This window comes from Moschus berezovskii, chromosome 21 (assembly GCF_049115385.1).
Source record: "Moschus berezovskii isolate FMDL1 chromosome 21, NW_MosBer_1.0, whole genome shotgun sequence".
In the NCBI taxonomy this organism is placed as follows: Eukaryota; Metazoa; Chordata; class Mammalia; order Artiodactyla; family Moschidae; genus Moschus; species Moschus berezovskii.
In genome coordinates, this window is record NC_142480.1 from 28,358,243 (window position 1) to 28,380,295 (window position 22,053).

The 22,053-nt window shown below is 36.1% G+C and overlaps 1 protein-coding gene and 1 pseudogene across 11 annotated transcripts in view; one reads left to right on the plus strand and one right to left on the minus strand.

Annotated features, from left to right (window-relative positions):
• Positions 1–22,053, plus strand: part of HECTD1 (HECT domain E3 ubiquitin protein ligase 1) — a 76,750-nt gene that overhangs the window by 4,372 nt on the left and 50,325 nt on the right. For all 11 annotated transcript variants that reach the window (XM_055418195.2, XM_055418193.2, XM_055418197.2 and 8 more), the window contains exons 3-10: positions 11,199–11,433; positions 14,833–15,060; positions 16,060–16,341; positions 16,439–16,709; positions 17,838–17,914; positions 18,000–18,098; positions 20,675–20,789; positions 21,395–21,569. In XM_055418195.2, coding sequence (XP_055274170.1) covers positions 11,199–11,433; positions 14,833–15,060; positions 16,060–16,341; positions 16,439–16,709; positions 17,838–17,914; positions 18,000–18,098; positions 20,675–20,789; positions 21,395–21,569 — 1,482 coding nt within the window. The remainder of the gene's footprint in view (positions 1–11,198; positions 11,434–14,832; positions 15,061–16,059; positions 16,342–16,438; positions 16,710–17,837; positions 17,915–17,999; positions 18,099–20,674; positions 20,790–21,394; positions 21,570–22,053) is intronic.
• Positions 14,437–14,676, minus strand: LOC148774522 (translation machinery-associated protein 7 pseudogene; annotated as a pseudogene).

Here is a 22,053-nt window from a genome sequence, read left to right on the forward strand (position 1 = left end):
ATATGGGTGAAAATATCCCTTTTAACTTAATTTCATAAGAGAATAGCAGGTAGTCTTTTTAGTTATGTCAAGTAAAGCAAAAGATGCCTATATGTTCAGATAGGTTTATGTCTGATTAGCTTTTATTAGTAGTTATATGTTTGTTTAGTCAGGAAAGGCATATGGTGTAGTAAAAATAATGGCCTTTGGAATGAGATAGACACGGGTATAGGTTTTCATGGAGATTAAGTGTGATAATACAAGTGAGATGCCTAACAGTGCTTTTCACATAACAGTTAAGTGTTTCTTTTTCTTTAACTTAATATTGTACATGGCTATCCATTTTTTGTACCCATTCTGACTTTTTATTTTTTTAATTAATTTTTTGCTGTGCTGGGTCTTCGTTGCTCTGCAGGCATTTCTCCAATTGTGATGAGCAGGGGCTCCTCTTCGGTGTGTTGTGCAAGCTTCTCATTGCCGTGGTTTCTCTTGTTATGGAGCACAGGCTCTAGGCACTTGGACTTCAGTGGTTGCCGCACAGGCTCCAGAGCTCAGTAGTTGTGGCGCGTGGGCTTAGTTGGTCTGAGTCATTTGGGATCTTTCCTGACCAGGGATTCAACCCGTGTCTCAGATGGATTCTTTAGATCACTGCAGCACAAGAGAAACCCCCTGACAGTCTTTTTGAAGTTAAGGGATATACATTAACAAGGTAATGCTCTAGAAACTAAAATTCAAGTTCAGAGTTAGTTTTTGCTTTCATCTGTGATACATTAGTGAGTTAAATTTAATATAAGTTATATATTTGAGATAAATTTAATGAGTTATAAATGAGTAGTTTTGCATTCACATCAAAACAGGTGATCATTGTACATATTCTTAAAAGTAGATAAATCCTGGGCAGTTGTAACTCCTGCTACTAAATCTTCAAATAATATGATTTATGTCTTGGGAAGAATCTAACATCTCCCCAGAAGATCTAGTAAATGGAATATTAGGGATAGTGCTTTTAGTCACCAGAAAGCTCATATTTTAAAAATAATCATTTTACTTAATTATGAAGACACAGAAGGATGTACAGTAAAGTGTAAGTCTCTCCCTTTCCTGTCTCCTGGGTGACCAGTTCTCCTCTCCAGAGGCAACCACCATTAATCATTTTCCTGGTGTATCCTCCCAGAGGATATCCCAAGAACGACTGCCTCAAGTTTGGATTCCAATACTGAATACAGTGGTAAAAGCCTCCTATTGTGTATGTACAGTAAAAACTATTTTAAAATACCTACAATAGTGATAAGTCTTTTAATCTTTTAAATTGTCTTCCTACTTTTTTTTTTTGCCTTTTTTATTTTTATTTATTTATTTTTTTAAGTAATTAATTTTTTATTGGAGGCAAATTATTTTACAATATTATATTGGTTGGTTTTGCCATACATTGACATGAATTCGCCCCAGGTTTACATAAGTTCCCCCTCCTGAACCCCCCTCCCACCTCCTTCCTCCCTTTATCCTCCCTCTGGGTCATCCCCGCACGCCAGCCCCGAGCATCCTATAACATACATCAACCCTGAACTAGTGATTCGTTTCACATATGACAACATACGTGTTTCAATGCCATTCTCCCAAATCATCCCACCCTCACCCTCTCCCACAGAGTCCCAAAGACTGTTCTATACATCTGTGTCTCTTTTGCTGTCTCGTATACAGGGTTATCATTTGCATCTTTCTAAATTCCATATATATGCGTTAGTATACTGTATTGGTGTTTTTCTTTCTGGCTTACTTCACTCTGTATAATAGGCTCCAGTTTCATCCCCCTCATTAGAACTGATTCAAATGTATTCTTTTTAATGGCTGAATAATACTCCATTGTGTGTATCTTCCTACTTTTTATTGTTAAAAAATATTATGACCAAAGCAGATAACAATCTCTGCTGTTATGGTGCCTAGTAGTCTAATAAGGAACACATATTAAGTAATTATAGAAATAAAATTGTGGTTACGAGCTTTGATAAGTACAATGAAGGAAAAGTTCAGAGTGCTGTGACAGCAGGTAGCAGGGGCATGACCTGGGGGAGTAGGGGTAGTCAGAGTGGTCTTTGAGAAAGTGGTTTTTCTTAGAGATAAGAAGGATGAGTAAGAATTTAAAGGATGAAGTATAAGGTGGTGGGATAGAAGGGTGTTTAAAGGGAAGGCAACATGTGAAGAATTTTGAGGTGGGATGAGCATGTCGTGGTTGAGGAATTTGGAGAAAGGTATGACTGGGCATGGAAAGGTCTCTGGAGAACTGTGTTGAAAGTTGGGGCAAGATCAGATGGAATCTTGTGTATGCTTTTGGTTTTTTCTTAAGAGCAGTGATGTAAAAGAGTGAGTGATGGGATTAAATGTGTCTTTTAAAAATACTATTTTTTTCTGCTCTATGGATAATAAATGGGTGATGAGGACAGAATAAATGCTTATATACTTAGATTTTGGAGGTAGAATAGTCAAATAGTTGAATGATTGGATATGAGAGTGAGAAAGAAGACAGTACCATGGATAATTCAGATTACAATGGATGATGATGCCTTTCAGTGAGAGAGAAAATCAAAAGAGGACCATGTTTTGTTTTTTTTTTTGGCCACACCACATGACTTGTGGGGTCTTAGTTCTCCAACCAGAGATTGAAACCGGACCCCTGCAGTGAAAGCATTAAGTCCTAACCACTGGACCACCAAGAAATTCCCAGGAGGACCATGTTTTTGAGGGGTGGAGATCATGAATTTGGATTTGGCTAGATTCTCATATCTGCTTTGCATTTATTGTGTTGCATTATGTTGTTTTGATTGCAATATATGAAAAAAATTATCATCTTCCAATAGATGTAGCTGGGAAAGGGAGGACTGTTGTAATGATGTCTTTGCATAATTATATAATTACATATACATATGTATAGTCTCCTTTGATATCATACCCAAAGTGGGCAAAGTAATAGTTTCTTAAGAGTTAATTATAATACGGATTCTGAAATCATGTCAATGAACTTGTACTCTTGTAGATTAAAATCTCTTGGCCTGTTTGGTACTCTGAATGGGTTTTGTTTTTTTTTTTAAACCCATGTGTAAGTTTAAAAGATCTTGCACTGGTCATGTGAAAAATATTGATCTGCTGAGTTATACAGATATTCCTAATGTTGCCATATGCCATTCTACACTGTCACAAACTCATATTTATTATTATAAGTACTTAATCAGAAAAGTACTCAAATAATGGGATGCTGTCAAGCTCATGGTGGCAGGAGCAAGGTTTTCAAAGTTGTAATTTTTGCTTGAAAGCTCAAATGTTATCATTGGCAGCAAATACTGTCAGTTGTTTTTCCTTGAGGTGGAATGCTTGCTTGGTTAATTTTTGAGAAAATGTTTGCTAGATATCCAAGTCTGAGTAACCACAATTTGTCTAAAGTTCTTTCAGGTGAAAATGATGTTGCATGAAACAAGTGGCTAGTTCAACTCTCCAGCAGTTGTAAACTACATTTCCTTGACACAACCATCTTTCTTGAGCATGCAGAAGTGCTTTATGCTTACTTCCCATTTGTTTAAGTAGGATATTTAAAAAAGACGAATTAAAAGGTGTGAGATTGTGTGGCAGAAACCAACACAATGTTGTAAATTTTTTTTTAATTAAAAAAGGCTTGAGGTTTAGTAAAATATATGTGTGTATATATATATATATTTGCTTTATCAAAGTAGTGAAATTGACCTTTTTTTTCATGCTATAGCTTGGCAGTGAAAATGCAAAACGATTACCAATGGTACAGTTTAATGCTGCTGCCTTGATTCATGCTAAAGCACCAGCAGTTTTATCCACCATTGCTTTTACATCATTAGTGCACATGTCAACACAAGAAAGAGAGTGATTAAAGGAGAGAAAGGACAGTTGTGTTGAATACGGGTGAGAGGTCAAGTATGGTGAAGACTCAAAGATGTCCTTTGGATTTAGCAACATTCTCAAGATCATTGATCTTAATGAGAGCTGTGTGGAGTGGTTTGAGGACCAGATTTGAATGGGTTGAGGAGTAACCGGAGGAAATGGAGACCAGAGTGTGGAAAACTTTTTTGAGAAAGTTGTATTGGGAAAAACAGTGTGGGGCTTTTTCTTTTAGAGGTCATAGAGGAGAGAGAATGGAGAATTCGTAGTATTCAGATTCTGAGAAACTGGGAGAGCATTGGCTGCTGTCAGTAGTAATGTTTTTTAAACTTTAATGTGCATCCTGTGAATCACCTGGGGATCTTGTTAAGATGCAGATTCTGATTCATTTGGTCTGGTGTGATGCCTGATATTCTGCATTCCTAGTATGTTCTCAAATAATGCAGACGCTGCTGGTCAGAAAAATCCCACACTGAGTGTCCAAGCTCTGATGCACTGTGAAGAGATAGACTATGGTAATGTGTTTCTCATTGTAAGGCAGGAAAGATGAAGATTTTAGGTTTGATGGGAAAAACTTGAAGGATTTCTGTCTGATGACATCTGTTTTCTCCCTGAAGTAAGAGATTGAAAAGAATGGTAACACTGAGAATGGGTTTGGGGAAATGATTATCTTCAGGTAGTGTTAGTAACTTCATAACAGATGCCCTTGCCTATAAGCTAACAATACTCAGAGCTCAGTTCAGTTCAGTTCAGTCGCTCAGTCGTGTCCGACTCTCCGCGACCCCATGAATCACAGCACGCCAGGCCTCCCTGTCCATCACCAACTCCCGGAGTTCACTCAAACTCATGTCCACAGAGTCGGTGATGCCTTCCAGCCATCTCATTCTCTGTCGTCCCCTTCTCCTCCCGCCCCCAACCTTTCCCAGCATCAGAGTCTTTTCCAGTGAGGCAACTCGTCGCATGAGGTGGCCAAAGTATACAGCAATAAAATATTTTTATGGTATTTTCCCCCCAGTTTTATTGAAATGTAATTGACTATAGTCTGAAAATACTGATTTGAATGTATCATTCCCTTTTATAAAATCTTTTGTGCTCTTTACCTAGTGAATACAATTTAGATGCCTTCAAAGACCTCTGCTGTATCTCACACATACATAAGATTACTTTTGTTTTCCATTGATAGCATAGTGCCTGGTGTACAATAGCTAATATCTAGATACTGAACACATTGAAGAAATTCTGAACAGCAGCAGAGTCTACATACTAGAATTTTTCTTTTAGAGGGAAAGCTGTAATTTTTAACTGTTATGCCAGGAGTTATTGTTAGTTAAGAAATACAAAGTCCAGAATGGGAGCAGGGGCAAGAATGGAATAAAAGATAAAGTGGGTCAAAAGATGTCATTTATCATCTTCAGGAAACAAAATTTATTAATCTTTTACATTTAAAATTTTTAGTTTTTTAAAAGTAAGTGTTCAATTTACAGACTATATTCAGTAAAACATTGCTATTATAGATAACTTTATTTTTAAAATGTTTGATTTCTTAATATTGTACATCTTCTGAAATCCTGGCCCAAGTCCAAGTGATATAGTGTGGAAAAAGCATATGGTAGTAATAGTATAGAAGATATTACAGTTCTCAAGGGAAATTCTTTGTAACCTCATGGAACTTTTTTTGTTCTTGTTTTAAGTTATCTACTTCCATTAGGGAAAGATTCTTTCGTCATTGCAGGTAATATTTTGGAAACTTGCTTAAGTTGGGTTCATCTGAAGATTCTACTTAGTCTCATTTTTGTGTGGAGACTGGGAGTGATCTTAAACTTTACTAATTTGGCCGCCTTTGGGTCTGTAAGTTGGTCTAGTATAGTACTAGATTGGATTTAATATGTAAAAGTAATTTCTACCTCTGATATAAGATTTAAAATATTTAGCAAGTTTAAAAGTTTTAGTAATTCTTTAATTGTGATGCATCTAAACTTTTGTGCCATAGATGTATTCTTTCAATACTACTCAGGAAGGACTGTGATTATTGTATACATGCAATTTAATTTTCTCTTAACTTGATTTAAATTACATATGGATTTTGACAAACACAGAGTCATGTAACCACCACCACAATTGAAATTCAGAACAGTTCTATGGAAAATGAGAGATAAAAGTGGATTCACTTTTTCTGTTGTGGGAAGGTGTAGGGCAGGGGAAGAAGACCTGATGGAGATTGGGCTTGTGTGTGGGGAGTGGAGACATGTTAGAGAGGGGTTGGGCGTAAGGATGAAGAAGCAGATCACTAAGAGAGCTGATGGGATTCTTTTTGTTTGGTTTCTCTTTCCATAAGCAAGAAAGTTCTTACCTTTTCTTGGTATCATTCATTCAGCAAATAAAACTTGAGTATCTTCCGATATGCAGAGAACCCTGTTGGGTGCTGTGTGAGATACAACTCTATTCCCAAGGAACTTGCAGATTTTTAGGAGAGAGTTATAGTGGGACAACAGAAAATGAAATATAAATATAAAAATTAACCCCCCCCCCAAAAAAAAAACCAGGAGTCCTGTTTTGGGTAGTTAGAAAAGGTAAGCCTGAAACTGAGGAGGTGACATTTAGGCTCACAGGAAGGATGACAGAGAACCAGCCATGGGCAGAATTGGGAGAAAAGCACTTTAGGCAGAGGGATCATCTCACCCATTAGTATCTATTTGTTTTTATTTTTCTGTCGGTTCATCCCCGTTGAGTTTATCCCCAGTTCAAATCTAACACCACAGGGTTCATTCTAGTTTTCTTTTTTGTGTTTTCATCTCCAGGCTACAATGAGAAATCTGACTTCCATTGTCCTCAATATATTTATGTACTTATTTATTTGATCACTTCCCTTTCTGTATCAGTTGCTCATTACTGGGACATGCCCCTACACAAATGCTCTCTTTGTCTTGCTCATGCTCTTATGCGTTATTCCAGACAGACTTCCTCTTCCCTCTAGAAAGAGCTGCCTCAACAGCGGTGTGAAACATCTCTTATATGGATGTCCAAGTGGCTATTTCAGTAGTTCAAACAAGAGTTTGAAGTTAGTTTAGGTTTGTAAAAGATGGTGTGGAGAGAAGCGGACAGACTTAGGATATATTTTAGAGAGAAAATTGTTGGGGTTTAACTAATGGATTGGATATGTAGTGTGAGCAAAATTAAGGGGGAGAACTAAGGATGATTGTCAGGTTTCTGGCTTTCTGGATGGTTGTGACATTTGCAAAGCAGTGATTTGGGATGGAGGCATATTTGTTTTGAATATGTTTATTTTAATATGCCTGTGATAATTCTAAATGGAGATAGTGATAGTGATTTAGTTGGTCTGGAGTAGGGACAATCTTTTGGGAGTTTTCACGGTATGTAGATGAGATTTATAGCTATGGTGTATGAACAAAGGGAATAGATGAGCTCAACTAGAGAAGAGAAGGCAGTTTAGAAATGAGGCTAGAATGGAAAACCAAGGTTGTCACTAAGCCAAGAGAAAATTGAAGACAAGGTGTGAAATAACTCATTGAATTTTCTTGATTACATAAATTTTTTCTTCATATCTGTTAACATGGATTCACACCAAGGGAAAGTTGTGTTTGTAACCCAGGAAAAAGGAAAGAAACATGAAGGTCTTGTTCATAAGAACATAGTCAAGTGCTTATTGAATTATCATGAAGCTCAGGTTGAATTTAAAGACCTAGATGAAATACCTATCAACACAGGGTTACTTTGGAAATGATAGAAAGAAATTGATACTAACCAACAAGTAAAAAGATGGTTTTAAGGCCTTATAAATGTTTATACCATGATGACTGTCTTAAAGCAGGCTATCAAGCAGAATGTTAAATGTTATCAGCACTTGTTAGTAATTTGTTTTAGTTGCAATATGAACTTTCATATTGCAACTATAATTCTTTCAACTATTCTGTACTTTTCAGAATCCATTAATTACTGTTTATATATTTTCTATACTTCTTTTGCTCAATTTATAGTTAATTTGTATTGTTGAGGTTTTTGTAAATTGCTTTGGTTTCTGAATTGAAAAACTAGTGAATATGCCTAAAATACTTTCTCATGGTTGAAAAAGTAACTCAGGAGCTAGGAAAACAAAATTTTTTTTCTTATCCAACAGACAAAAGCTTACAACATATATTTTATACCACACCTTTTAAAAGTTCCCAAAGCAGGTTTTCATTATACCTGACATAAAATTTACTTATGCAGAATACTTTTCGTTTTCTCTTAGAAGTAAAATTAATCATAGTTAAAAGCTGAGAATCTGTGTTTAGAACTTTCTGGTTTTTGTTCTTTAATTGTCCCTTTATACTTGTTCAAGAACACGAGCAGGGAACATAGCTTATTCCCCCAATGAGATACCACATTTCCCCATGAAATATAGATAATTATACTAAACATTTCTCTTAAATTTTGTTTTTTGATGACTGGTTTTTTGTACTGTGTAAGATAGATGAATAATTTTCTTATTCTTAATATAAAGCATATGGAAGATCCATTCTTGCCATTTAATGTGACAACCGTCAACTTCAAAATTTTATTCTTTTTTTCAAAAACTACTGTTTTCTTGGGGAGCGGGGGAAACTACTTTTTAATAAGACTGTGTTGTTTCTCAGTAGTATTAACACTTTTACAATCTTATCTCTTCAGTATATTAATACTACGTATGCCAATGCAGAGAGCAGTAAAAATGCTTTAAGATTTCAATATGCTGGTCATTCTAATCTTCCCTGAGAACTACTGGACTATCTTCCATAATCTAATCTTATCCTCCTCCTCAGAAAAATTGCAAGTAACTAAATTGGGAAAGGAATATGCCAAGGCTGTATAGTGTCACCCTGCTTATTTAACTTATATGCAGAGTACATCATGTGAAATGCAGGGCTGGATATGAATCACAGGCTGGAATCAAGATTGCTGGGAGGAATGTCAACAACTTCAGATATGCAGATGATACCAATTTAGTGACAGAAAGTGAAGAGAAACTAAAGATTCTCTTGATGAAGCTGAAAGAGGAGAGTGAAAAAAGTGGCTTAAAAGTAAACATTCAAAAAACTAAGATCATGGCATCCAGTTCTATCACTTCATGGCAAATAGAAGGGGAAAATGTGGAAACAGATTTCATTTTCTTGGGCTCCAAAATCAGTGTGGATGGTGACTGCAGTTATGAAACGAAAAGACACTTGCTCTTTAAAAGAAAAGCAATGAAAAAACCTAGACAGTGTATTAAAAAGCAGAGCCATCATTTTGCCAGCAAAAGTCCATATAGTCAGAGCTATGGTTTTTCCAGTAGTCATGTACGGATGTGAGAATTGGACTATAAAGATGGTAACAACAACCCTATATGCAGGACAGCAAAAGAGACACAGATGTAAAGAATAGATTTTTGGACTCTGTCGGAGAAGGTGAGGGTGGGATGATTTGAGAGAATAGCATTGAAACATGTACATTACCATTTGTGAAACAGATGCCCAGTCCAAGTTTGGTGCATGGAAGAGGGCACTCATGCACTGGGACAACCCAGAGGGATGGGATGAGGGGGAAGTGGGAGGGGGTTCGGGATAGGGGGACACATGTACACTCTTGGCTGATTCACGTTGGTGTATGGCAAAAACCGCCACAGTATTGTAAAGTAATTGGCCTCCAATTAAAATAAATAAGTAATTAAAAAAACAAAGACGGCTGAGCGCTGAAGAAATGATGCTTTCAAACTGTGGTGCTGGAGAAGACTCTTGAGAGTCCCTTGGACAGCAAGATCAAACCAGTCCATCCTAAAGGAAATCAGTCCTGAATATTCATTGGAAGGACTGGTGCTGAAGCTCCAATATTTTGGCCACCTGATGTAAAGAGCTGACTCATTGAAAAAGATCCTGATGCTGGGAAAGATTGAGGGCCAGAGAAGGGTGAGACAGGATGAGATGGTTGGATGGCATCAGCGACTCAGTGGACATGAGTCTGAGCAAGCTCAGTGAGAAACTGAAGGACAGGGAAGCCTGGCATGCTGCAGTTCATGGCGTCAGAATGAGCTGGACATGACCTGGCAACTGTACAACAGCAACAAAACAATGTCACCTAGGTTGCCAATGATGCTGGCTAATAAAACCCACTTGTGTTTAATCACTGAATGCAAGAGGTCTTTATCTTTGGTAATATTCCTGCTGCTGGACCCCTAAAGTGAACATCATCCAATCAGATTAGAAAGGGCAAAGTTACTTTGACTTTCATACAGGTTTTTTTTAAAAACTACTAAGGATATGTGCAGACTAAAATTTGGACGAAAAACAGTTCAGCCGAAATGTTGAGAATACAGTAAGCTCTCTGTATCCACACCACTTAATTTATGAACTTGTGTATCCTGAGATTTTGGAATCTGCAGGGGGCCCTGAAAGGTTTCCTCTTTGAATGTGGAGGAGTGACTGTAGTGCCTTTTGTGATATCTGTAGCTCATTTAAAGTTTAGTTTATTCAGGGAAGTTAAAGTGTTTGATGGCATATAACTGCGATCTCTACTAAATGTAATTTATGTTTTTTCATCATTTATGTGTTGATAAAATGTTGATTTAAAAATGTAAAATGTGCTTTTGATAAAGCTGTCTTATGCAGGTTTATATAGCAGACATCAGCTATTCATAGGGAAGGGGAGCTAATGTTAATTAGTTTAATATGATGCCACGGTACTGAGCTAAGTGTTGAATGTGTATAATTTCATCAAATCTTCATAGCATCCATATAAAGTAGATATTGTTTAGATATTATATTTGGTTTACAAATGAGGAAACAGGACCAGAAAGGTTATACAGCTGTTGTTCTGTGTGTTACCCTGGTCTGTTAAACCCCAAATCAGCATTTGTTCCCATGAAACATGAATTGAACAATGTTCCTGGTATTCAGGAACTCTTAATGTAAATAAGGAAATAAAATGATACATTAAACAGTGTGGGTACTGTCTTTATGAGGCTTTAGGAACATGAAAGTACCACTTAACTATTTGGAGAGGTTAGGGAAGGTTTTACAGAGTTGATGTTGGAGCTGAGTATTGAATAGGAATGTTTTTTGAACATGATTTCAAGTTAATGCTGCTACTTTAAACTGTTTACAATCTGACATTTTCAGCAATGATGAAATTAGCGTGTGAGTGTTATGGAAACAAAAGCAATATGAGAAATATTACCTAATATACATGTGGAACAGAGTATTGAACATAATGTATTATGTGATAGTTTTTCTTCTCTGTTATATTGGTGACTTTTGGATGTTAAGAATTTAGTAATCCTGGGTATAATATGATTTCTTTCACTACAGATGTCCTCCTCGCACTTTCTTACCAGCCCTCTGCAAAATTTTTCTTGATGAAAGTGCTCCAGACAATGTGTTAGAGGTAACAGCCCGTGCCATAACATACTACCTGGACGTATCTGCAGAATGCACCCGAAGGATTGTTGGGGTAGATGGAGCTATAAAAGCACTTTGCAATCGTTTGGTTGTGGTTGAACTTAACAACAGAACAAGCAGAGACTTAGCTGAACAGTGTGTAAAGGTAAGTCTTAATTATATATTGGTACATTTGAAGATCTCTCAGAGAGTGGAAAGTACATTTTGCAAAAAAGAAAAAAAAAATTATTTTCATTATCAGCTTTTATTGTGAGTGGTTGAAAACAGTGGAAGCCATAGTCCTTGTGGTACCAAAAGAGATCCCATATGCCTTGGGAAAAGAAATCTTTAAAGAAAAATTGTAGGTCACTGATAGTGCTTTTCTATGTTGCCTCAGTACTGTTTGGTTTCTGGTAGCCACTAACCCATTGGTACAGGTTATTTCTGATCTTATTCAAAACAACTTTATATGGATGTGTTAACGACAACCGTGACAACTAACACTAATCTGCTAGGCATCATTCTAAACACTTTGCATGTATTAACTCATCTAACTTCATGACAGCTGTGTATGAGGTAGGTGCTGCTAATATCATCACTTATATTTTGTAGGTGAAAAAAATACAAGCATAGTGAGATTAAGTAATTTGCTTGGGGTGATACAGGTAGTTAGTGGCAGAGAGCCAAGATTCAGTGATGAGTAATTTGAAGATTAAGAAGTCTGATTCTAGGGCCTGTGAATTTAATTATTTTGCTATACTCCTGTTAGAGTTAACTGTTTCATTTTATTCTTGGTGGGACTAATTATTAACTTTATGTGACTCTAAAAGCATCGGTACTGATAAGTAGTTTATTGGCGCTGCTTGGTGAACATATTTAGACTTTATGTGATTCACTTTTTTTTTTAATTCCTAAATATTTTCATTCTTTTTATGATTCTTGCTGCTCTAGTTCAGCAGTTTTCAAACTTTTTGTCTCAGGATCCCTTTATAAGTCTTAAATTATTAAGAAACTGCAAAGAGCTTTTGTTTATGTAGGTTCTGCTTGTTTCTGTTTACCATATTAGATATTAAAACAGACTTTAGAAGCATTTATTCATTTATCATAAAATAACAAGCTCATTATGTGTTAACATACATTACATTTTTAATGAAACTATACCCTGAAGAAAGAGAAATTTAGTGAGAAAAGTAGCATTGTTAAGCATTTTTGTGAGTCTCGTTTGAAATGTGTGACCTAATAGAAGACATCCAGATCCTAATATCTGCTTCTGCATTCAGCCTGTTGCTATGTCACACTTCATATAACTTTTAGAAAACTCTACCTTACACTCCTAAAAGAATAAGAAAGAAAAAGGCAATTACTGTTATAGTATTATTATGAAAAAAAAAAAAAAATCAGGGACCCCTGAAAATGTCTTCCCCATGCTTTGAGAGTTGTTTTTATAGGTGTTAATGTCTTGACCTTCTCTGTGTTTATAGATGTATTTCAGTCTGTGTCTGGCCTCAGAGGAAGAGGTATTCGTTTTTCTGTTCAGAGTTTTTCCCCATCTTGCTCACATCACTTCAGTTTTCTTCCAGAACTAGGACTTGACTCCATTGCATATATTCACTGAGGTGTATTTTCAGACGTTTTGTTATCTGTTCATACCTGCTCTCCCTTTCTCTCTTCCCTTTGCAGATTATTAATTCATTCTTCAATTCTTGAGTGGTGGTATTTCCTAAGGTTCTGTTTTTACCTTCTCAAAAGCTATATATTTAAGCTTTAAGATGAGATTTGTCTATTTGCCTAGACAATCTCATCTATGAGCATCAGTACCATTCATATATAAATATATGCCCTTTACGTCTTTATCCCTAGAAGTGACTTCTCTCTCAAATTCTAGACTCCATATTCAAAGGCCTGTTGGATATATTCACCTGGTTGCCTGAATTCATTGTCTTTCATTACAGATAAACTCCTCTCTTGATAAGTGGCATCAACTTGTACTCAGTCACTTTAGACAGAAACCTGTACTTTATCTTTTATTTCCTTTTCTCCACTCCACACATGTAATTAATGATCAAGTGCTCTTCTAGTTTATTTTCTTCTATTTGTTCCTGCCGTTATTGCCTTGGTTAAGCCCTCATCCTTTCAGGAATATTAATGCTTAAGTTTTTGAGTTTGCCTCTATACTCTTCCTATACCCTGTTTCCCCCAGTTATTAACTGGAAATCCAGTCAGATTATTTCCCTTCTTAAAACATTTTTCTTGCTTATAGAATAAAGTCTAAATTTCTGGTATGCCTGTAAGAACTATGGACCCTAGTTCTAGTTCTGCCTGAACGTATTAAATATCATATAACTTAGAAAATAAAAGTGATTTTTATTTATTTGTGTTTAAATATTTATTTATTTGGCTGCTCTGGGTCTTTTAGCTGTGGGATCCTTACTTGCAGCCTGCAAAACACTGTAGTTGCAGCATGTGGTATCTACTTCTCCGACCAGGGAACCTGGTGCCCCCTGCATTGGGAGTGTGAAGTTTTAGCCACTGGATCACGGAGAAGTTCCAAAAAGTGATTTTTTTTAAATTGTATTTTTAAACTTTTTTAATAGTGAAGCAAGTAAGGTGTTTATTAGGAAGAAGAAAAGTACAGTACTTGTGGATAGACACATGGGTGGGCTCAGAGAAACTTGCCCCCGAAGTGATTTTTAATGTGTTAATATTCATAGAGTATGTGTGAAGATAATGAATAGTGTAATAGTTGGCATTTGTTGATTTGTTTTTTAATGTCTAGGACTTTTATAGACTTTTGCTAAATTACTTGTGGTTCTTAGCTTGCCATGCAGGTTTCACCACCTAAACCTATGCTGTCTAATATGGTAGCTATATGTGACTGTTGAACACTTCAGATGTGGCTACCCCAAATTAAGGTGTGTTTTAAGTATAAAATATACATGGGTTTTTGAAGACTAAATGCACAAAAGATATCAATAATTTTTATATTGATTACATGTTGTAATAATGATACCTTGGACATATTGTGTTAAATAAAATATATTAAAATTAATTTATTCTGTTTTGCTTCACTTATTTTTTTTTTAAATGAAAGGTTAAAGTGTGTACAACAGGCTCCAAGACTTCATTCTAGCTATTGATAGCAGCATTGTATGGTAGGGAATCCAGATGTTTAAATAAGAATGGAATTAAAGATCACCATTGCCTCAGGCACAAGGGATAGCTTTTTGCCCAATTTCTTAATTCCACCTGTGGCCAGGGGGCCCTTTTCACGGCCTTTGCTTTTAGCTCCTTGAGTTTCTTCTGTTCTAATTTCTGTTTCAACTTGGAATGCCTTATCTTCCCTGTCCATCTTGTTGGTCACCTTCTTGGGCTATTTCAGGGACTACTTGCCATCTTCACAGCCGGATATGGCTCCTGTCCCTCACACCCACCCTTTCTCAGACCCTGCCCTTACTTTTTAAAATGTAACTACTAATACATTTGGAGGATGTATCATGTTCTCTGTCATTCTTGAAAATGAAAATTTGACTTACTGTATTCTTCTGTTAATTTTATTTTGCTGTAGGTTTTAGAACTAATATGTACTCGTGAATCAGGAGCAGTCTTTGAGGCTGGTGGTTTGAATTGTGTGCTTACCTTCATTCGTGACAGTGGACACCTGGTTCATAAAGACACCTTGCACTCTGCCATGGCTGTGGTGTCAAGACTCTGTGGCAAAATGGAACCTCAAGATTCTTCTTTAGAAATTTGTGTAGAATCTCTGTCTAGTTTATTAAAACATGAAGATCATCAGGTAATTAAATAGCTTCTGTGTACTTTATTTTCGAAAAGTGATTTTATAGTATCCACTGGTTATGATATAAAGTTGAGTCTTGAACAACCTGGGGGTTAGAGGTGCTGACCTTCTGCACAGTTGGAAATGTGCATATAACTTTATTAGTCTGCCATCCCTATCTGGGGTTCCAAAGCTATGGATTCAGCGAACTATGGATTGTATAGTTCTGTAGTATGAATTTAGTGGGGAAAAATATCCACATATAAGTGGGCCCATGCAGTTCAAACTCATGTTGTTTAAGGGCCAGCGTTAGTGTAATTGGAACTTTTTGTTTGATGAGGTAGAGATAATTTCTCTTTCTCTCATTTTATATTTCTATATGGTAATCTTTTTGTTTGTTTCTTTGGCAGTGAGACATTTTAAATTATAAAAGTGGCATGGGTTTATTCTTAAGATATAAACATTTTAGAAATATATGATTTCTAAAGCTGCACTTAATACCCAGTGAAATTTGTTGGCTTAGCACAATTTTGCTAACTTAAAAGGGTAGTTTTCATTCAAGTAAAATAACAGTTTTTAAAATTTTAAATTGTAAATTTTTGTTAAATTATCATCTTTAGAAAATAAAACTTGACTTCTAGTGCCTTTTTACCATTTCGATGTTAATTATTTTCAGCTATTCATCAGTTATCTTGGCCTAGTTATACGTAATAATAGTAAAGATTTATTGAGCTTTTTACTGTTCCTCTAGTTTCTTTACATGTATCATCTCTTTTGAGCTCAGACAATTAATTATAGGTACTGTTATTATTCCCATTTTGCAGATAAGAGAATTGAGGGAACAGTTAAGTAATATCCTCAGGTTATACATTTACCAGAATGAGGAGCCAGGATTCAAATCTAGACTGGTGGTATCCTTTGCTGCAATTGCCTTTCTTAATAGTTCACTGTTGAAATAAATAGTACTAGTCCTTTTTAAGTGAATTTTATTCACATGTATATTCTTTATATCATTAGGTTTCAGATGGAGCTCTGCGATGTTTTGCGTCACTAGCTGACCGATTTACCCGTCGTGGTGTTGACCCAGCTCCATTAGCCAAGCATGGATTAACTGAAGAGCTGTTATCTAGAATGGCTGCTGCTGGTGGTACCATATCAGGGCCATCATCAGCTTGCAAACCCAGTCGCAGCACCACAGGAGCACCTTCCACAGCTGCAGATTCCAAATTGAGTAACCAGGTGTCAACGATTGTAAGTCTGCTCTCAACACTTTGCAGAGGCTCTCCAGTAGTAACGCACGTAAGAGTGGTTTTGAATCTTATTTAATCTTTTCAAAGAAGTGTCTTTGTATAATGAGAATAGATTAAAACTTTCTTCTCTCCCATTCTCTTTTTAGGATCTCCTGAGGTCAGAGCTTCCAGATTCAATTAAAAGTGCATTGCAGGGTGATGAAAGATGTGTGCTTGATACCATGCGTTTGGTTGACCTTCTCTTGGTGCTATTATTTGAAGGACGAAAGGCTTTGCCAAAATCTAGTGCTGGATCCACAGGCAGAATCCCAGGACTTCGGAGATTGGATAGTTCTGGGGAGCGCTCGCATCGGCAGCTTATAGACTGTATTCGAAGTAAAGATACCGATGCACTTATAGATGCAATCGACACAGGAGGTTGGAAAATATTTTTTAAAATATAAAAGAAAAACTGAGATAAGGAATTATGTTTAATTTCTAGGCTTTTTTTTTTTTTTTTTAATTTTTAAAAATTTTTAGCAGTTGTGTCAGAAAACAGAATGGCCAGACAGAAAGGCCAATCTCCTTTCCCTATATTTATAAATTATCAGTCTGGTGCATGGTAAGATCTGAATAAATGCTTTTTGAATGAGTAAATGAAATTAACCTGTTTTATGGCCAGAAGAAAGTCATCCCAATTCTAAAGTGCAGATTTAATTGAGGGCTGTTGTTTTCTTAGGATTAATGGAAACTGACACAAGTGAATTTTCATAATATATAGTACATTTTTTTAGGCTGCTTCATGAGCTGATCAGCAAATATAAGCTGGTGAAGGATACCTCTGGGGGACTTCCTTGACAAACTAGTGGCTAAGACTCTGTGCTCCCATTGCAGGGGGCACTGATTGAATCCCTGGGGTAGGGAACTAAGATCCTGAATGCTGCACAGCATGAAAGTGAAAAGTGAAAGTACTCATTGATCAGTTGTGTCTGACTCTTTGTGATCCCATGGACTGTAGCATCTGTCCATGGAATTCTCCAGGCAAGAATACTGGAGTGGATAGCCATTCCCTTCTCCAGAGAATCTTCCTGACCCAGGGATTGAACCTGGGTCTCCCATATTGCAGGCAGATTCTTTACCATCTGAGCCATCAGCACGGGGAAAATGAATAAATAGATGTTATAATAAAAATAAAAGATCTTCTGGGTCATCAGATTTTTGTTTTGAGTATAGATGTGGTTTAGCTTCTTTTCCTCAGTTACAGGATGAGTCAACTAATACTCTCTAGTTTTATTGTATATTTAGTTTTTTTTATTTCTTGTGTTTAGTTTTAAGGCTTATAGCCTTGTGAATCCCCAGTGATTTAAAAATTTTGGAATATTTTTCTTAGCAGAATTTATGTTTGCTGATTATTTACTACTGTATAGTTGACCTAAATGTTTAAAATTGGCATTCTATTTAGTGATTGTTAATAACAGTTAATAATAATCTTTAAATGGTTTAGAAAAGTTCATTTTTATTTTGTTGCCTTTAAAAAAGATTTATTTTTTTCCTTTAAACTTTCAGCCTTTGAAGTAAATTTTATGGATGATGTAGGTCAAACTCTATTAAACTGGGCTTCTGCATTTGGAACTCAGGAAATGGTAAGCTAATAAATAAAAGTTAATGTTTTAAATCAAAGACAGAAATGTTAATAAGGCAACTTTATGATTCTCCATTATTTTACAGGTAGAATTTCTTTGTGAAAGAGGTGCTGATGTTAATAGAGGTCAAAGGTCATCATCATTACATTATGCTGCATGTTTCGGAAGACCTCAAGTAGCAAAGGTAAAATCCAGGTTTTTAAATTATTTATTTAATATTTACATTGTTCTAAAATTAGAATAATATAAAAACTTTTATTTGGAGAAGCCATACTTACATACTGTCTTCATTCCCTCCTTTTTCCCTGGCCATCTATAGGTAAGCATTTTTTAAAATCTTTTCATTGTTTTTTTAGTACAGGTACAAGCAAAAATATATATGTTGCTTTTTTTTAATACAAAATGTAACATATATACTTTTTTCACTTAAAAATACAAATTGTTAGTATTTAATTATTGTTTAATGATACACCAGCTTCCCTGGTGGCTCAGATGGTAAAGAATCTTCCTGCAGGGCAGGAGACCCAGGTTCTATCCCTGGGTTGGAAAGATCCCTGGAGAAGGGAATGGCTTCCCACTCCAGTATTTTTGCCTGGAGAATCCTATGGACAAGGAGTCTGGTGGGCTACCTTACATGGGGTCGCAAAGAGTCGGACACAACTGAGTGACTAAGTGCATATGCAATACACATTGAGACCTCTCCCTGTTAGTATATAGAGATCTTTTATTCCATCTGTATACTTAACCTGTGCAAATGTATTCAACCAGTCAGCTATTGCTGAAAACTTGTTTTTTCCCCCGATTTCTTTCTCCTGGTAATGAATAGCTTTATACATGTTTCTGTTATTTCTCTTTATCAATATAGCAGATATTCTGTTGTAGAAGAATCATAATATCTTTGATTCTTATATTAGCAAAGGACTTCTGCTGTTGTTCAGTTACTTAGTTGTGTTTGATTCTGCGACCCCATGGACTGCAGCACACCAGGCTTCCCTGTTCTTTGCCATCTCCCAGAGTTTGCTCAAATCTGTTTTTTACATTTATTCTTTTATTTTTTAGATTCTTTATATAAGTGAGATCATACAGTATTTATTTTTCCCTGTCCCAACTTATTTTACTTAGCATAATACTCTCAAGGTCCATGCATGTTATCACAAATGGCAAGATTTCATTCTCTTTTATGACTGAGTAATATTTCATTGTATATATATATATATATATATACACCATGGATTTCAGTTCCCGAACCAGTTATCAAACCTGTGCCCCCTGCAATGGAAGTGCAGAGTCTTAACCATTGGACCACCAGGGAAGTCCCTTCTAGCATTATGATTGTGATTAGAAAAAAAATGCATGAAAAGCACTTCATATAGTAGTTGGAACATTGTATGTAGACACTTAAATGGTAGCTGCTATTATTGTCATGTTTATGTTAAGAAAATTTTTTATTAATAACTTAGCCTTCTAGGTGATCTCTTCAAGTTCAACTTCTGTTGGTTTGAATTGGTTAATTTTTAGAGGGAATGATATTTCTAAGGGAAGTAAAAAGTTTTATTGAGCTTTTTTTTGTTTTGAACCCATGCTGGTTTTCAGTTATAGGTATCTGAGAGGGAGAAGGAGCCAAATGAATTGTATCTAATCTTAACCTATTTTGATTACATATTAGCCCACAATGAACTATAGCTGCCATTAGTAATAATGATATAATGAATACTCATTAAGCACTTATTCTGTGCCAGCCAGGGTCTTAAGCATTTAACATGTTTTATCATTCTTCTGGAGAAGGAAATGGCAACCCACTCCAGTACTCTTGCCTGGAAAATTCCGTGGATGCGGGAGCCTGGTAGGCTACAGTCCATAGAGTTATAAAGAGTTGGACATGACTGAACGACTTCACTTTCTTTCTTTCTATAGTTCCTTTTGGAGAAGGAAGTGGCAACCCACTCCAGTGTACTTGCCTAGAGAATCCCATGGACAGTGGGGCCTGGTGGGCTTCAAAGAGTTGGGGTTGCAAAGAGTTGGACACGACTAAGCAACTAACATTGGAGGAGGAAATGGCAACCCACTCCAGTGTTCTTGCCTTGAGAATCCCAGGGGTGGCGGAGCCTGGTGGGCTGCCGTCTATGGGGTCGAACACGACTGAAGCGACTTAGCAGCAGCAGCAAACAACTAACACACACACACATCATTCTTCACAGGTTCTTCTGTTTTTTAATTGATTCCAAGATGCTACCTCCCACCATACACATTTCAACATCTTTTAAATAGGAAAGTCTTAGAATTGGTGTTGGCCAGATAGAAGTTACAGCATAGTTATTATTACCTGTCCATGCAACAAAAATTGTGGAATGGATTTTAGTAACTTGGGTGAAAAAGCTAGGGCACTCTCAGAAACTCTGTGTCACTAAACTCTTTATGGCCCAGATGACAGCATTCTCTGTTGTACAGACTGAATACTAGTACCTCTGTTAAAGTAAAGAAATTGAGAGGAGAGGCTTGATGGAGAAGATGACAGGTTCAAATGTGAACATACTTAATTTGTGAAATTAAGTGAAATTTACCTATACTTTTTTCAAGATATAAATAAACAACTTTAGAACGTGTGCAAAGGCAGAGATTTGAATTGATAACCTGCTTGATTAAGTAATTCTCTAAGTCTGCATTCTGAAGTATGTGGATGCAATTGAAGGTTGCAGAACTGTACATTGAAGAAATAAGGTGTTGATCTTAACATCCATATTAAATGCTTTTCTTTTCCAGACTCTCTTACGGCATGGTGCAAATCCAGATCTGAGAGATGAAGATGGGAAAACTCCATTAGATAAAGCTCGGGAAAGGGGCCATAGTGAAGTAGTAGCTATTCTTCAGTCTCCAGGTGAGTAGTAGTATCTTTCCTTTTATGCCACCTGATATTCCTTTTCAGCTTCACTTCCATAAAAGTAGCTTCTTGTAGACAAATGAACTCCCTTAAATAAAGAAATAATTTCCTTGAAGTCAAGTGATTTTATATGCATGCTTTTATATTTGATAAACCTATAACTGTACTGTTCTGTGTTCTTTGAGACTGTGGCTGCATGATTCCAAAAAGACCAAATCACAAGTTTAAGGGTGTGGAAATGTCATAAAGAGTAGTTGGTTATTGTGTAGACAAAATACTTTGACCAAACTTTTAAGTTTTCACAAAGTAGATGAATGCAGAGTCTCTGAAATATTTTTGAAATTTTTCATGGGGTCGCAAAGAGTCGGACACGACTGAGCGACTGAACTGAACTGAGAGTATCCAGTATTATCTCCTTAAGTTGTGATTCAACTCATTGGAGGTACTAATGTTCTCTAATATTTTTATGAACGTCTTTGATAGATGCAGTATGCTAATTTGCTTATTGTTAATTAGGATAGCTATCATTGAGTACATTTTAATATTTTTTCCCTGAAAAATTTTCCAAAATATGTATTTTATTGAACAATATTTGTCTATAGGTGATTGGATGTGTCCAGTTAATAAAGGGGATGATAAGAAAAAGAAAGATACAAATAAAGATGAAGAAGAATGTAATGAGCCGAAAGGAGATCCAGAAATGGCACCTATATACTTGAAAAGGTTACTGCCAGTATTTGCACAAACATTTCAACAGACTATGCTGCCTTCAATAAGGTAGTTATTCATACTATCTGTTTTTACTATTTATGTGGTTATGAGGTTACTATCTCCCTTTTCCAGAAGAATGTGACATTATTTTAATATTGGAAAGGTATGGTAAGAATAAAAATTCGACTGGAGAATTAAATCTTTCCTTCTGATGATCTGACTTAAGAGAAGTAGTTTAGAAAATCAAGAAAACTAACCTAACACACTTTTTGTAACTCTGAATATCAACTCTAGAGAAAAGTTTTAAGTACAGCTAACATTTATTGAGCTTTACGGAGGCCGTTTTGATAGAGTCAGTGTAAGCTAGCCAGTAGAGGAGTTACCCAAAGAATTAGGACTTGGTCCTCTTTACCCTTGCAAGCTAGTATGGAAGACATGAGTAATAATATAGTGGTAAGTGGAAGATTAAACATCTATTCCCTGGGAACATAAATGATTTAACAACTAATTGACTGGGCAAATTGGAGATTTTATGCAGAAATGAGATTTC